Source organism: Neoarius graeffei, chromosome 17, assembly GCF_027579695.1.
Source record: "Neoarius graeffei isolate fNeoGra1 chromosome 17, fNeoGra1.pri, whole genome shotgun sequence".
NCBI classification, from domain to species: domain Eukaryota; kingdom Metazoa; phylum Chordata; class Actinopteri; order Siluriformes; family Ariidae; genus Neoarius; species Neoarius graeffei.
In genome coordinates, this window is record NC_083585.1 from 70822414 (window position 1) to 70840524 (window position 18111).

The 18111-nt window shown below is 41.5% G+C and overlaps 1 protein-coding gene across 1 annotated transcript; it reads right to left on the reverse strand.

Annotated features, from left to right (window-relative positions):
• Positions 1 to 3515: 3515 nt before the first annotated feature.
• best4 (bestrophin 4) lies at positions 3516 to 17515 on the reverse strand. Its single transcript, XM_060943591.1, has 9 exons — positions 17364 to 17515; positions 16907 to 17001; positions 16521 to 16754; positions 13520 to 13674; positions 13360 to 13437; positions 9683 to 9838; positions 9348 to 9428; positions 5538 to 5674; positions 3516 to 3825 (listed from the first exon to the last, which is right to left on the reverse strand). The coding sequence occupies exons 1-9, from the start codon at positions 17513 to 17515 to the stop codon at positions 3516 to 3518; spliced, it is 1398 nt and encodes a 465-aa protein (XP_060799574.1).
• Between the last annotated feature and the right edge of the window lie 596 nt (positions 17516 to 18111).

Here is an 18111-nt window from a genome sequence, read left to right on the forward strand (position 1 = left end):
TCATGCCTGCTGTTAGCTCATGAGTTGTTAGCATGTTCACCATTAGCATGTTATCATGAGAGCTGTTAACATTTTAGGATTAGCATGGTAGCATGCAGAGTTCACATGTTTGCTGTTAGCGAGTTCGCCTGAGCATGTTAACATGCTAACTGTTAGCATGTTAGCTGTTAGCATGTTAAAAGTTAACATGCTAGCCATTAGCATGTTAGGCTGTTAGCTGTTAGCATGATAGCTGTCAGCATATTAGCCTTAAAGTGTTAGAATTTTAACAAATAGCATGTTAATCATTAGCATGTTAGAATGCTAGCTATTAGCATGTTATCTATTAGCATGTTAGCATTAACATGTTAACATGCTAGCTTTCAGCATGTTAGTATGCTGTTAGCATGTTAGTATGCTAACTGTTAGCATACTAGTTGTTAGCATGTTGGCATTAGCATGTTGGCATGCTAGCTTTTAGCATGCTAGCATGATAGCTGTTCTGCTACAGCTCAGCAAGCACACTTTGCATTTTCTCTGTGGAAATGCAGTCTAGTTATAAATATAAATAAATGGACTAGACTAAAGAAATCACTTTCAGACATGTTTATGCTTATTAGTATCGGTAATCGTATGGGGCCGAGTAAAATTAAGGATTAATTTCATGAGTGATTTCGAAGTTTTGAAATCATGAGTGAAATTGATCCTTAATTTTATGAGGAACCATACAATTACTTGTTTATAATATATAGGGCCGAATTCATACTTTGGAAGCCATTCAAGTTCACAACATTTGTCATTTACGTTTTCTGAACCAATCAGGGCGCGAGACTATCTTGCACGTTTGAATCAGTTTCTAAAGTGTCTTTCATCATGACACGGCGACATGACACAAGGATTTTGAAAGTGGTTTACAAAATTTTATTGGAACTTCTTTTCAAAAGCCATTTTGTTGACAAAATTTGCTAATTTTTGTAACCATAAACAAGCAACAAACTAGCCAATAGCATTTCAGAAATACAGCCCTGTGTTAAGGAAAAAAGCCCTCCTTGATTGGCCAATCAGAATTGAGTAATTTGGCCCTATGTATTATAACAGAGGGAAAGTGCGTTCCACTGAGCTCTAGCGCCGAGCCATTTCCGGGAAATAAGAGTTTGGGTCGTGGTGACAGCGTGTGTGTGTCAGCCTCGGTTCAGAGGTTTCAGTTTGGAAAACTGTAAGAGGGAAGAGTAGAATAATATAAAGGACAGACACTTGGTATATTTTACTTCTGTGATTTTTAAATTGTTCATTTTTGGATTACGCTTCATTTTTGTGGCTCCTGCCTCATAGAGTAAACATATATGCTGTATTTACTGTATGGACACGGGATCAGAAAACTATTTATTACTATATATTATTACTATATATTATACTATATATAAACTATTTATTACTATATATTATTTATTTTATTTATAAGCAGTAGCCACATGGACCCATAGGGGACCTTTTTTTTTTATGATATCTTCCTTCATATTCATCATAAGTGTTACTGGGCGAGGTTCGTTTTTGCCTGGAAACACTTGTTTGATTTGATTTGACTTATTCATTATTAAAATGAGATTGTAAAAGAATGATACAATAGCATAATAATAAATGGATAACACAAAGTGCAAGCATTTATTTCCATTGTTGTCCACGAGGAGTTACATGGGAACAAAAGTTAGAGTGTACAATAAGAAGTGGCGTTAAAAATGATACAGTCCAAAAAAAAAAAAAAAGCCATGGTGTGATTCATGAGCTCGGTTCCCAAAAGTGAAAGTGGCCTGTGTTGTGCTTTATTCTGCTCTGATGATGTTCTCACAGTAAACACACAGTGAAGGGTGTGTGTGTGTCCTATACCCGAAACTGACTACTTTATGAGCTTCTGATGTAGAATTTGATCAGTTTGACTGAATAAAGTGCTTCCTGTCATTATTGCTGTGAGTCATGTCTCTCGTTGTTTCATATCTGATGTGTGTTTCATCTGATGATCTCATGTGGGAAAGATATCATGCAAAACTATAGAATAAATGTTCTCTTTTTATGACCACATGGCTCAGCTAGTGGAATTAATGTTAGTACAGATGGAAGGGCTGAAACACAACATCAGGACAGTGTTCCAGATGTTCCAGCTCATTTTGGCTACCAAAGAGAATGACAGCAAAATAAATATTGAACAAGCCTTCAAGAGGATAGAAAAGCCAGTCGAGGAGGTTGAAGGTTTGTAAAGCAGCTTTAAACTGGATCACTGTTGTTGTTTTGACCTTTTACTTATGCGTATAAAGACTAAGAATCCATTTTAAGCCACATAAAACAGACTGTGTGCATCGTTTCTTCATTCAGATTCAGATCAGGAGATTTAGTTAATGTTCACATCGAATATCAGAATGAAGAAAAAGTCTGATCTCAGTGACTAACCGTAACGGCGGCTGGTTGTTGGGATCAGAGGAGCTTCGAGACCTTTCAGGACCGGATTAATGATCTGTAATGGACACGGTCACATGGTCATCAAGAAACTTTACAGACGTTACTCCTGATAAAGGCTCAGCAAATAAACTATGATAAATATTCCTGTAATATTCACTTTCAAGCCTGAGCAGAAATATTAAATATTCTTATAATTTGTTCCCTTGCAGTTTCAGACACTTGTTTACCTTTATTTACAATTTTCCCAGGAGATTTTTTTTAAATCAGGTTTTTGGTTGGATGTTTAAATGACAGTAAATAAAAATAAAGGGTTAGAGTTAGGGTTAACCCTCACACATGGTTTCTTCTTTCAGATATGACTTTCAGCATTTAGCCAAACTGAACTACACATATCTTGTTATAACATGAAAAGTTTTATGTTATAACAATAATTTATTATGTTAAAATAAGATAAATCTAACCATGATATAATAAGAAACATTTATTGTTATCCATCCATCCATCCATCCATCCATCCATCCATCCATCCATCCATTATCTGTAGTCACTTATCCTCTGTGCAGGGTCGGGAGCTGGAGCCTATCCCAGATGACTATGGGTGAGAGGCGGGGTTCACCCTGGACAAGTCACCAGACCATCATAGGGCTGACACACAGAGACACACAACCATTCACACCTACGCTCAATTTAGAGTCACCAGTTAACCTAACCTGCATGTCTTTGGACTGTGGGGGAAACCGGAGCACCCGGAGGAAACCCACGCGGACACGGGGAGAACATGCAAACTCCGCACAGAAAGGCCCTCGCCGGCCACGGGGCTCGAACCCAGGACCTTCTTGTTGTGAGGCGACAGTGATCACCACTACACCACCATGCTTCATGTATTGTTATAATGTGAAAAATTAAAACCAAAAAAATCTTGTTATTTGCAATAAACTTTTGATGTGATCCATTTTTATTTTTCTTGTGTGGCGTTGATACACTCATGTAATTTAATATTGTGGACTGTGTATAAACAGTTGATCCGGTTCAGAGATAAACACCGTGGAGTTTTCCAGCTGATGCAGGTCTTTACGTCTCGTCTCTCAGTGCTCCAGACTGTGATGATGATCTGTGTGCTGGTCTTCATCAGACAGCTCTAAAGCCACCACACACTCCGTCTGTGTCTGCGTCATGTCCTCACACTGTGCCGGAGTGTGTGTTTTATTTGGTATTATGTTTTCACTCTCAGCTTCTCTTTCCTGTGTGTTCCCATTAGATGTCGCGTGTTTACAACAGCAGCAGATTCGTGCTGCTCCTCGTCTCTTCTTCTGCTTCCGTCCAGCCGGAGGCCAGACACTGACCGGTAGCATCCGATAATCAGCCATCACATCCTCCATGTCTTCATCCGTCACCCTGAGAAACAAGAAATGTACAATTATACACCAAGAATACAATGATGACTTGTCACTCACGTCTCTTTCTACAGCTGAACCACAGTCCTATACATAAGTCTGAGGCACATGTAAAGAAATGCTGTAGAGCAAAAATGGCTTTAAAATAATGAAATGAAATGTTTCAATATTTAAAAAATGCTATAAACAGTAATCAGTGAGCCATAATAAATGAAACAAAGTCAGTATTTGGTGTGAGACGACCCTTTGCTTTAAAAAATAAAATATCCGTCTGAGGTCCAGTGAGGTCAGTTTTATGTGGAAATGATCTGTAGGTTTTCCTGAGCATCTTACAGAACCAGCCACAGTTCTTCTGGACACTTTGACTGTCACACTCACTTCTTCATTTTACACCAAAACCCAGCAGCCTTCATTATGCTTTCTTTTTTAATCTGAAAAGCGCTCTCTTATGGAATATGCTGCTCAGATACAAACTTTTTTTTTCTGTAACATTTAATTTTTTGCTGGAAAATAAACGTTTGGACTCTAAAATGTTTGTGTAATGTTTTGACTCGATAATGTAGAAGTTATTAAATGGAAATCTATAACAAAGTTTGTATGAAAAAAGCACAGGGGGCTAAATCTTTTGCACAGTACTGTATATAACACACTAATGTGTAAGTTTAAGAGTTTAGTATTAAAGAGTTTAAGAATAAAACCTGCTCCATTTCAATAATAATCTGTATTACTGATCTCTTCCCTGAAACAAGCAGAAGTTTACGGTACTGGAATGTAAAAGTTATACAGTGGTTTAGAGAAACAGACTGGGCCAAAAAGAAAATGTCCTCAGTGGATGTTTGGCGTCTGAAGTTTGTTTCTTTAGTCGCTAACGTGGCTCACACTGGAATGGGAGCGAACAGCCTCCAGTTTAGTTTTGTGCCCAAAGATCAGTCTGAGATCCTCTAACGATAGACCTGCGATTAAACACCGCTATGTTTTGCTCACGTCATTCATCAGCGTGATCCGGAAATCAGCTGGAGCAGGAAACAGTCTCAACTAAACACACACACACGGTTTACAATGAGCTCGTGGTAGTGAGGAGAACTTTCTGTCCATTAACATGTTTATGTTTCTCCGTCACCACTGCTGTGTCCGTACCTGTGCCGCGAGTTTGCCATCGTCCGATTGGTGGATTTTAAACAAGTGTCGCAGCAGCAGCGCTCACACTCCGAGACTTTAATCGCAAATTTCCCACACTGACTCAGTCGTTAGCTGTCTTTAGTCTCAGTGGCACTAAATTGCGCCGTGTTGTGTTCTCAGATCAGTTTGTAAATCCACTTTGTTAACTCCGCCCACAGCGGCGTCTCATCAGTCAGCTCTGTGTCTCTAATAGACTCGTGTTCTCTGATATATAAACATCTATTTAAAAAAACACACAAACCTGCAAACACTCACAGTGTAAAGTCACTTCTCCAGCATCAAACATAAGTAGGGTGTGTGGCCTAAATGGGCGTGGCCTAAAGTGTGAAGGATGGTTTGTTTAAATGTTAAATTTACACTTATTTTGTGGTTTGGTGTAAATGGTGTTAGTGCAATGTTCTGTGAGCTGACTGACGATCATAACGTGCAGATCGGATCAGGATTAGACACGCCCATGCTGGACCGAGTAACGATGTGACCCCGGCTCAGCGGAAATGTGTGTTAGCTAGACAGGTGTGAGAAACAGGAAGTGACCTCATGTCATATGTAGAGCCCATAAAGACGGGCCGCGCCGGAGTGAACACGTGACTCAGAGCTTTATCCGTCCAGTATTTGTCCTTCTGAAGAGGAGGAAGGTTCTGGTGCATGTCATCCACAGCGAGCATCGACACCTGATGGAAACATGGAGAGATGTTTGTACAGATCTTCCTCATCCTCATCCTCATGTACTCCTGATCATGTCATGTGTCTTGAATGGGATCAGATTTTAATCATGTGGAGTTAAACTCATCTCCACACTGAAAGCTGTCTGCTGTATTTTGGCATTAATATGCAAATTAGCTTGTTATATTAAACTTCCTGTGCGGTTTGAGTTTTAAGATGGTTTCTGCATCACAGATCATGACCAAATAAAATCCTAACATCTACAGTGGGGCAAAAAAGTATTTAGTCAGCCACTAAGTCACTATTAAGCCACTATTTAGTGCAAGTTCTCCCACTTAAAAAGATGAGAGAGGCCTGTAATTTTCATCATAGGTACACTTCAGCTATGAGAGACAGAATGGGGGGAAAGAATCCAGGAAATCACATTGTAGGATTTTTAATGAATTAATTGGTAAATTCCTCAGTAAAATAAGTATTTGGTCACCTACAAACAAGCAAGATTTCTGGCTCTCACAGACCTGTAACAACTTCTTTAAGAGGCTCCTCTGTCCTCCACTCGTTACCTGTATTAATGGCACCTGTTTGAACTCGTTATCAGTATAAAAGACACTTGTCCACAACCTCAAACAGTCACACTCCAAACTCCACTATGGCCAAGACCAAAGAGCTGTCAAAGGACACCAGAAACAAAATTGTAGACCTGCACCAGGCTGGGAAGACTGAATCTGCAATAGGTAAGCAGCTTGGTGTGAAGAAATCAACTGTGGGAGCAATTATTAGAAAATGGAAGACATACAAGACCACTGATAATCTCCCTCGATCTGGGGCTCCACGCAAGATCTCACCCCGTGGGGTCAAAATGATCACAAGAACGGTGAGCAAAAATCCCAGAACCACACGGGAGGACCTAGTGAATGACCTGCAGAGAGCTGGGACCAAAGTAACAAAGGCTACCATCAGTAACACACTACGCCACCAGGGACTCAAATCCTGCAGTGCCAGACGTGTCCCCCTGCTTAAGCCAGTACATGTCCAGGCCCGTCTGAAGTTTGCTAGAGAGCATTTGGATGATCCAGAAGAGGATTGGGAGAATGTCATATGGTCAGATGAAACCAAAATAGAACTTTTTGTTAAAAACTCAACTTGTCGTGTTTGGAGGAGAAAGAATGCTGAGTTGCATCCAAAGAACACCATACCTACTGTGAAGCATGGGGGTGGAAACATCATGCTTTGGGGCTGTTTTTCTGCAAAGGGACCAGGACGACTGATCCGTGTAAAGGAAAGAATGAATGGGGCCATGTATCGTGAGATTTTGAGTGAAAACCTCCTTCCATCAGCAAGGGCATTGAAGATGAAACGTGGCTGGGTCTTTCAGCATGACAATGATCCCAAACACACCGCCTGGGCAACGAAGGAGTGGCTTCGTAAGAAGCATTTCAAGGTCCTGGAGTGGCCTAGCCAGATCTTTGGAGGGAGTTGAAAGTCCGTGTTGCCCAGCGACAGCCCCAAAACATCACTGCTCTAGCGGAGATCTGCATGGAGGAATGGGCCAAAATACCAGCAACAGTGTGTGAAAACCTTGTGAAGACTTACAGAAAACGTTTGACCTCTGTCATTGCCAACAAAGGGTATATAACAAAGTATTGAGATGAACTTTTGTTATTGACCAAATACTTATTTTCCACGGGCGGCACGGTGGTGTAGTGGTTAGTGCTGTCGCCTCACAGCAAGAAGGTCCTGGGTTCGAGCCCCGGGGCTGGCGAGGGCCTTTCTGTGTGGAGTTTGCATGTTCTCCCCGTGTCCGCGTGGGTTTCCTCTGGGTGCTCCGGTTTCCCCCACAGTCCAAAGACATGCAGGTTAGGTTAACTGGTGACTCTAAATTGAGCGTAGGTGTGAATGTGAGTGTGAATGGTTGTCTGTGTCTATGTGTCAGCCCTGTGATGACCTGGCGACTTGTCCAGGGTGTACCCCGCCTTTCGCCCGCAGTCAGCTGGGATAGGATCCAGCTTGCCTGCGACCCTGTAGAAGGATAAAGCGGCTAGAGATAATGAGATGAGAGATGAGACTTATTTTCCACCATAATTTGCAAATAAATTCTTTGAAAATCAGACAATATGATTTTCTCATCTCATCTCATCTCATCTCATCTCATCTCATCTCATCTCATCTCATCTCATTATCTCTAGCCGCTTTATCCTTCTACAGGGTCGCAGGCAAGCTGGAGCCTATCCCAGACAATATGATTTTCTGGATTTTTTTTCTCATTTTGTCTCTCATAGTTGAGGTATACCTATGATGAAAATTACAGGCCTCTCTCATCTTTTTAAGTGGGAGAACTTGCACAATTGGTGACTGACTATGCTAATGTGATTAGCTACAGTGGTGCTTGAAAGTTTGTGAACCCTTTAGAATTTTCTATATTTCTGCATAAATATGACCTAAAACATCATCAGATTTTCACACAAGTCCTAAAAGTAGATAAAGAGAACCCAGTTAAACAAATGAGACAAAAATATTATACTTGGTCATTTATTTATTGAGGAAAATGATCCAATATTACATGTCTGTGAGTGGCAAAAGTATGTGAACCTTTGCTTTCAGTATCTGGTGTGACCCCCTTGTGCAGCAATAACTGCAACTAAACGTTTGCGGTAACTGTTGATCAGTCCTGCACACCGGCTTGGAGGAATTTTAGCCCGTTCCTCCGTACAGAACAGCTTCAACTCTGGGATGTTGGTGGGTTTCCTCACATGAACTGCTCACTTCAGGTCCTTCCACAAGATTTCCATTGGATTAAGGTCAGGACTTTGACTTGGCCATTCCAAAACATTAACTTTATTCTTCTTTAACCATTCTTTGGTAGAACGACTTGTGTGCTTAGGGTCGTTGTCTTGCTGCATGACCCACCTTCTCTTGAGATTCAGTTCATGGACAGATGTCCTGACATTTTCCTTTAGAATTCACTGGTATAATTCAGAATTCATTGTTCCATCAATGATGGTAAGCTGTCCTGGCCCAGATGCAGCAAAACAGGCCCAAACTATGATACTACCACCACCATGTTTCACAGATGGGATAAGGTTCTTATGCTGGAATGCAGTGTTTTCCTTTCTCCAAACATAATGCTTCTCATTTAAATAAAAAAAGTTCTATTGTGGTCTCTTCCGTCCACAAAACATTTTTCCAATAGCCTTGAGATGGTTTTGTAACCTTTTCCAGCCTGATGAGCATCAACAACGCTTTTTCTGAGGTCCTCAGAAATCTCTTTTGTTCGTGCCATGATACACTTCCACAAACATGTGTTGTGAAGATCAGACTTTGATAGATCCTTGTTCTTTAAATAAAACAGGGTGCCCACTCACACCTGACTGTCATCCCATTGATTGAAAACACCTGACTCTAATTTCACCTTCAAATTAACTGCTAATCCTAGAGGTTCACATACTTTTGACACTCACAGATATGTAATATTGGATCATTTTCCTCAATAAATAAATGACCAAGTATAATATTTTTGTCTCATTTGTTTAACTGGGTTCTCTTTATCTACTTTTAGGACTTGTGTGAAAATCTGATGATGTTTTAGGTCATATTTATGCAGAAATATAGAAAATTCTAAAGGGTTCACAAACTTTCAAGCACCACTGTATGTGTTATTCCTGTGAGTGTGATCTAATAAACCTGAATGTTTCGATCGATCAGCTGATTCGTCTCAAAATCATCGTCATCTTCACCAAATGGGTTGATGATCAGTTCTCCGACCTGAACACACACAATAACACAATAAAAACTGTCATCATGTGGAACAATGTACACGAAGCACTGTAGTGTCGAAACATGTCACGTGACCTGAGTAGTGATGAAGGGTGTGTGGTTTGGGACACGCCCACAGTGAACCCATGATGGTGAATATGTCAGAAAAATCGTTTTAATACTGTTTCACTTTTAAGGCAGAATTTAAACTGTGATTTTGAGATGAGGTTGAAATGTTTGTTCTTTATTGTGGAGAGTCTCACCTTCAGCCAGCCGGCGTAGAAGAAGAACTCGAGCAGTGTGAAGACGGGGATGTACAGATCCACATGGACTCTGAGCTCATCTGCTTTCTCGGGCCTCACAAACTGCCGTCCAATCAGACAGAAAGTAAAGAAGGAATACACGGCGATCGTCACCACCTTAACACACACACACACACACACACACACACACACACACACACACACACACACACACAGAGTGAAGTCATGAATGTTGATTTAATCCAAATAGATTTGTAAGAAACAGTTAAAATGGCTGAAAATGAAAATGTTGTTTGACAGCAACAAAATTCTTTTGGACAGAATCAGAGAACAAACAGAACCTTTACTGAGAAGTAATTAAGCTGGATTCTGACCTGGAAGGAGTCGTGTCCAGCAGATACACACCCTCAGAAGCATTATTGAAGACTTCCAAAATCATGAGCTACCACTCATTATCTCATTCATCGACTTCAAAAAGGCTTTTGATTCCATCAACAAGAAGGGAACTTTTTCTGTGTAATGTACCACAGCCAATAGTCAGAGACATCAGTGTCCTGTACAACAACTCCCAGAGTGCTATTATGACAGAAGGGAACCTCTCAGAACCATTCCAAGTAACAACCGGAGTACTACAGGGAGATGTTTTAGCCTCATTTCTATTCATAATCCTCATCAACCAACTGATGAGAAATGTTACCGTGGAAAATGAATCTGGAGTCATAACACACCCTGGTCAATCCAGACACCACCTTGCCAAAGTTCAAGACCTTGACTTTGCTGACGATATAGCACTGTTAGAAAGTTCAATCTCCAGAACACAGGAACAACTAAGTCGGACATCTACTGCAGCAGAATGTCTGGGTTTGATTATCAATGTACAGAAGACCAAATACATGACCATCAACTTGCTGAACTGCACTGGCTATCTGTCGCAGCTCGTATCAAATTTAAGATGTTGGTGCTCGCTTACCAGGCTCTCAAGGGGTTAGGACCAGCATATCTCCAGAGTCTGATCTGCCCCTACACACCAGCCAGATCCCTACGCTCCACTACTACTGGTTGCCTGGCCCCTCTTCCTCTCCGCTCCTGCCCCGCCTGCTCAAGACTGCTGTCTGTCTTGGTTTCCCGTTGGTGGAATGACCTTCCCATTGAGGTCAGAACCACCGACTCCCTGACCACCTTCAAGCACAGACTGAAGACTCACCTTTTCAGGCTGCACCTCTCCCCTGCTTCCCTGCCCACTATGTAACTGTGTTTCAGTCTCAACCAACCCAGGCTGTGTACAGTCTTGCCTGGGGTTAGCCATTGAAGTTCTCTATTCAGTTATGGTTGGTTTGTTTCCTTGGCTGTTAAAGATATCACACTAGCTATTGCTGTCACTTGTTCAGTTGGCACTGGAACTTCCTTGTCTAGAAGTTCAGCACTTCGTGTACCTGACTTTTGCACTAATTATATGTTGCTGTGGATAAGAGCGTCTGCTCAGTGTCATGTAATGTAATGTAATCAACTGCAGCCCACAATGGCCTCTCCAAGCATATGGAGAAAACATCAAACATGTAGGCAACTTCAGGAACTTCGGTTCAATGTTGGCATCCAGCTCCTCAGATTTGGCTAGAAGGAAGACACTCACATGGTTCACATTCTGGAAGTTGGAACAAATCTGGAGAAGCCCATCAGTCTCCATTGCATCTAAAATCAGGCTTTTTCATGCTACCTGCATCACTGTTCTCCTGTATGGATGTGAATCTTGGGTGATCTCTGGCAATATGGAGAAGAAAATTGACTCCTTTGTGACATCATGCTACAGAATTAATGATGAATATCAAGCACACAGACCATGTCAGAAACACCAGGTTATAGGAGATGGCCAACACAGAGCCTCTCAGATATCTTGCAAGATCACGACAACTTCGATTTCTGGGCCACATCTTAAGAATGCCAGAGGAAGAACCATGTAGGCGGTACGTCCTTTACTGCCCACTGCATGGCATGAGGAAACCCGACCAACAAAAATCATTATATTTCCCTGACATCCAGAGGCTGCTGGGCAACCGTGACAACGTAGTACATCAGGATGCTGTAGTGAAACTTGCTGAGGACAGAGTACGATGGAGAGACTTTGTGGTCGCCTGCTCTGCAGCCGATTGATGATGATGAGTGGCTCAGCTGAGACGTGTTCAGGGTCTGATGGTTATAGAGAGGGAAAGTAATCTCATCGCCCCCTACTGGATGCGTTCCAACCTCTATGGCAAAATGAATGGGAATATCTTTTCAAAAAATTACATTTCGGGTTACACTTCAAAGTTAAGACAATGGCTTCCATATGTTGTGCATGTTGGGCAGCTCTATCGATCCTGGTGATCATACTTTATTTTTTCCACCGATTTGAATTGTTTTGAATGTTTTTTAATAAGCTGATCAAAGACTACACGGACCCGACGTCGCGTATATGACGTCACCGCAAGTCTAGCGCCTTTCCAAATGTGTAGCAGGTAGCGGCGGCGAGTAGCCTACATCAACATGCCCATTTGTATAGCGTGGTTGGCGGAGTATTTCTGTACCAATAAGAAATGCATCCCTCGTGGGGATAACCATTACAGATCAGATAGCTAAGCTACTGCTGACGGAATATGAGCAACTCTGACTAGACAGTTTGGTTGTAGTCTGTTTCTGACAGGTTAGGTGCAATTTTGATCTTTTAAAAGACAGCGAAATTTCACCTGATACTTTCACAGTTAGTAGATAATCCCAACATATACAACATATTTTTGGGGGGTGTACAAGTTCTACGTCATAACTTCGTGGGATTTTTTAAAAAATCGGGTCTATGGGATTTTCAGTAGTCTGGCTCCCGGCTTAGGAACGCTGCCACTAGGAGCGCTGTGTTTCACTTTTCCTCCCTATTTTAGTTTAGCTGCGATGATGATGCACATGGTTTTCTTCCATGATCTCAGCTCGAGTGAGGAGCAGTGTTTAATCCAATGCCACTGGCCGTGTTTCTGTTAACCTCCTTAATGCGTAATGAAGTAAAAAAAAAAATGAGTAATGGAAATGTGTGAGTTTTGAACAAACTCTCAAATATTGCAAAAAAAGTTTTTATGCCCGCATGAGGTGGTTTTTCAGACAATTTGATAAAGAAATATTTCACAAAAGTGAAATGGAAACACATTTTTCGCATTTAAGTCACATGAAATAAGTAAATGAAAACACAACCTTTCTGAAAAAAACAAAGCGTTCTGTAACAGCCATGTTTTGTCAAGAATTTTCATCTGTCACTTCTATTTTGCACAAAACTGCAACAGAAAAGCAGCTACAGTCTGACAGTTTAATCTAAGCACAATATTTTACACCAAATTTACCTTCTCGCTGTAAATTCACTCACACCCGGTGGAATGTCATGCACAAATATGACACTCATTAACTAATATAATTAATTATATTCAACAGCAAAGATAAAAAAAAACCACGAGATCTGATTTTAGTCATGTGCAGATCTGAAAATAAACTGAATCGGCTGCGTAAGTTAACTCTGAACACCAAGAATATTTTGAATGATACTCATGTTTTAGGGCATTTACAGGTGGCAGATTTTGTGTGTGTGTGTGTGTGTGTGTGTGTGTGTGTGTGTGTGTGTGTGTGTGTGTGTGTGTGAGTGTGTGTGTGAGTGTGTGAGTTACCTGAGTGTAGACGAGCGGGATGCTGATCCAGTCGTAGTGAAAGAGCATGCTGCATTTCGCTCTGTAATTATTCAGCTCCTACACATACAGTACAGTTAATGTGTGTGTGTGTGTGTGTGTGTGTGTGTGTGTGTGTGTGTGTGTGTGTAAACACACTCACATCCATCAGCAGTCTGAGAGCGATGTCGTCTTTCACTCGGCCCTCTTCTCTCGCTCTTGATGCTAAATTAGCAAACCACGTCAGCGGCATCCAGTATTTATTAAAGTCTGAGTGCAGGTGATTGAGAGTCTTTAACTCTGCCTCAGTCATAAACCCTGCAGGATAAAAACACACAGTTATTATCTACTAATAAGCACAGTGTGTATGTGTGTGTGTGTGTGTGTGTGTGTGTGTGTGTGTGTGTGTGTGTTAGTTAGTATTACCACCCTGAGGCTGATTATTTTCCTCTAACAGCACGACCCCAAGTGTTTTATTCCTCTTACACCACAGCAACTTTACCAACACTTACACTTTTCCATTTATTACTGAACGACACATCCGACTTTTAACCCATTTATACACCAGTTTAATGTTCAGGAGATGAGTGAGTTCCTGTCGTCAGTGACATTATAGCAGCGATAAACACTCACTCCCTCAGCAGGGTCTCGCTATTCTCTCTTAACATAAACCAAAAACTGCAGAAACTGCAAAGAAACGAAAACTTACAGCTCCAGCTTCATCTCTGATTGTTACAGAGCGCTCACACTGGAGACTCCTTCCAGAGACATCACACACACACACACATTTCTCCTCACAGAGAACTTCATTATATCAGTGAGTTTATATTTGATTAGACATTCAGATTAGATGATAGATTACATTACATATTAGAGAAGATGTTAGATTAGATATTACATAAGATATAAAATTAGATATTAGATTGACTTCAGAGTTGAAATATACTGTATTTAAATTTTTCTGCACTGAAATTGAAGTACATTTTTATTTCTGAGCATTTTAAAATTTGCAAAAATATTTTCATATTAACGGTAGAATTTGGGCGGCATGGTGGTGTAGTGGTTAGCACTGTCGCCTCACAGCAAGAAGGTCCGGGTTTGAGCCCCGGGGCCGGCGAGGGCCTTTCTGTGCGGAGTTTGCATGTTCTCCCCGTGTCCGCGTGGGTTTCCTCCGGGTGCTCCGGTTTCCCCCACAGTCCAAAGACATGCAGGTTAGGTTAACTGGTGACTCTAAATTGAGCGTAGGTGTGAATGTGAGTGTGAATGGTTGTCTGTGTCTATGTGTCAGCCCTGTGATGACCTGGCGACTTGTCCAGGGTGAACCCCGCCTTTCACCCGTAGTCAGCTGGGATAGGATCCAGCTTGCCTGCGACCCTGTAGAACAGGATAAAGCGGCTACAGATAATGAGATGAGATGAGAACGGTAGAATTTGATATTTGAAATAATTTTGGACTTTAATTTAATATTTTGCATTATTTTTATGAATTTTCTACTTTATTTTTACATCCCCGATTCCAAAAAAGTTGGGACAAAGTACAAATTGTAAATAAAAACAGAATGCAATAATTTACAAATCTCAGAAACTGATATTGTATTCACAATAGAACATAGACAACATATCAAATGTTGAAAGTGAGACATTTTGAAATTTCATGCCAAATATTGGCTCATTTGAAATTTCATGACAGCAACACATCTCAAAAAAGTTGGGACAGGGGCAATAAGAGGCTGGAAAAGTTAAAGTTACAAAAAAGGAACAGCTGGAGGACCAAATTGCAACTCATTAGGTCAATTGGCAATAGGTCATTAACATGACTGGGTATAAAAAGAGCATCTTGGAGTGGCAGCGGCTCTCAGAAGTAAAGATGGGAAGAGGATCACCAATCCCCCTAATTCTGCGCCGACAAATAGTGGAGCAATATCAGAAAGGAGTTCGACAGTATAAAATTGCAAAGAGTTTGAACATATCATCATCTACAGTGCATAATATCATCAAAAGATTCAGAGAATCTGGAAGAATCTCTGTGCGTAAGGGTCAAGGCCGGAAAACCATACTGGGTGCCCGTGATCTTCGGGCCCTTAGACGGCACTGCATCACATACAGGCATGCTTCTGTATTGGAAATCACAAAATGGGCTCAGGAATATTTTCAGAGAACATTATCTGTGAACACAATTCACCGTGCCATCCGCCGTTGCCAGCTAAAACTCTATAGTTCAAAGAAGAAGCCGTATCTAAACATGATCCAGAAGCGCAGACGTCTTCTCTGGGCCAAGGCTCATTTAAAATGGACTGTGGCAAAGTGGAAAACTGTTCTGTGGTCAGACAAATCAAAATTTGAAGTTCTTTATGGAAATCAGGGACGCCGTGTCATTCGGACTAAAGAGGAGAAGGACGACCCGAGTTGTTATCAGCGCTCAGTTCAGAAGCCTGCATCTCTGATGGTATGGGGTTGCATTAGTGCGTGTGGCATGGGCAGCTTACACATCTGGAAAGACACCATCAATGCTGAAAGGTATATCCAGGTTCTAGAGCAACATATGCTCCCATCCAGACGACATCTCTTTCAGGGAAGACCTTGCATTTTCCAACATGACAATGCCAAACCACATACTGCATCAATTACAGCATCATGGCTGCGTAGAAGAAGGGTCCGGGTACTGAACTGGCCAGCCTGCAGTCCAGATCTTTCACCCATAGAAAACATTTGGCGCATCATGAAACGGAAGATACGACAAAAAAGACCTAAGACAGTTGAGCAACTACAATCCTACATTAGACAAGAATGGGTTAACATTCCTATCCCTAAACTTGAGCAACTTGTCTCCTCAGTCCCCAGACGTTTACAGACTGTTGTAAAGAGAAAAGGGGATGTCTCACAGTGGGAAACATGGCCTTGTCCCAACTTTTTTGAGATGTGTTGTTGTCATGAAATTTAAAATCACCTAATTTTTCTCTTTAAATGATACATTTTCTCAGTTTAAACATTTGATATGTCATCTATGTTCTATTCTGAATAAAATATGGAATTTTGAAACTTCCACATCATTGCATTCTGTTTTTATTTACAATTTGTACTTTGTCCCAACTTTTTTTGGAATCGGGGTTGTAGTTATTGATTTTTATGTACAGAGAAGTGTGTCAGAGGGGCGTGTCTCTTTACCTGCCTCCACGATATCCTCGAGTGTGCGGAAGCGTTTGCGTACGCGTGTGCTGATGGAGCGCAGGATGAGGACAGATGACAGGTTCGCGTACCTCATGAGCGTACGCCTCATCATCCGGCCGCGTTCATCAACACCATGCACGTTCCCTGACACCACCATCATCAGATTATCAGGGAGAGGAAAACTGGTGTACTGACCCCACCAACGCTGGAACGCTGTCGAGATGTAAAAACCTGAAACACACACACACTGCAGTGAGGAGGAGGTTCAGAGCTCTGTTTCCCTGAGGAGTGTTTCTACTGGGTTCAGTTTCCCAGAAACACTGCAAAGGAAAGAGAGGGGGGTGGGGGGGGGGAGAGAACACAGAGAGAGAGATCTGACTCACCGAGAACGAATGACATGGGAATGAGTTTAGCGAATTTATTACAGTGACGTGCTGCTCTCGCAAACATCTCCTGCTGAACTTCACTTAATACACACCTGATAATACACAACACACACCTTAGTACACAACACACACACACCTTAATACACAACACACACACACCTTAATACACAACACACACCTTAGTACACAACACACACACACCTTAATACACAACACACACACACCTTAATACACACACACACACACACACACACACACACACACACACACACACACACACACACACACACACCTTAATACACAGCACACACCTGATAACATGTAATAAACACTTTAATACAGAACATAAGACACAGTAGGTGAATGTTAGATGAACATGGAATGAAATGATCTATCTATCATTAGTGTGTGTGTGTGTGTGTGTGTGTGTGTGTGTGTGTGTGTGTGCGCACACCTGTATATGACACTGAAGAGGCCGTACAGGAAGCAGAAGACGAGGAACTCTTTATAGAGCAGTTTGTAAATGCTGCCCTTCCATCGGAACAGAAGTTTAGTAAATCCACCGAAACGAGCGTTCGCTACCTCCAGAGTGTACGACACCGTCATCTGATCACATGGTACAGCACAGCATTACAGTACAGCGTTACAGTCAGTACAGCATTACAGTCAGTACAGCATTACAGTACAGTGTTACAGTCAGTACAGCATTACAGTACACTGTTACAGTCAGTACAGCGTTACAGTCAGTACAGCATTACAGTACAGTGTTACAGTCAGTACAGCGTTACAGTCAGTACAGCATTACAGTACAGTGTTACAGTCAGTACAGTGTTACAGTACAGTGTTACAGTCAGTACAGCGTTACAGTCAGTACAGCATTACAGTACAGTGTTACAGTCAGTACAGCATTACAGTACACTGTTACAGTCAGTACAGCGTTACAGTCAGTACAGCATTACAGTACAGTGTTACAGTCAGTACAGCGTTACAGTCAGTACAGCATTACAGTACAGTGTTACAGTCAGTACAGCATTACAGTACAGCATTACAGTCAGTACAGCGTTACAGTCAGTACAGTGTTACAGTCAGTACAGTGTTACAGTACAGTGTTACAGTCAGTACAGCATTACAGTACAGTGTTACAGTCAGTACAGCATTACAGTACAGCATTACAGTCAGTACAGCGTTACAGTCAGTACAGT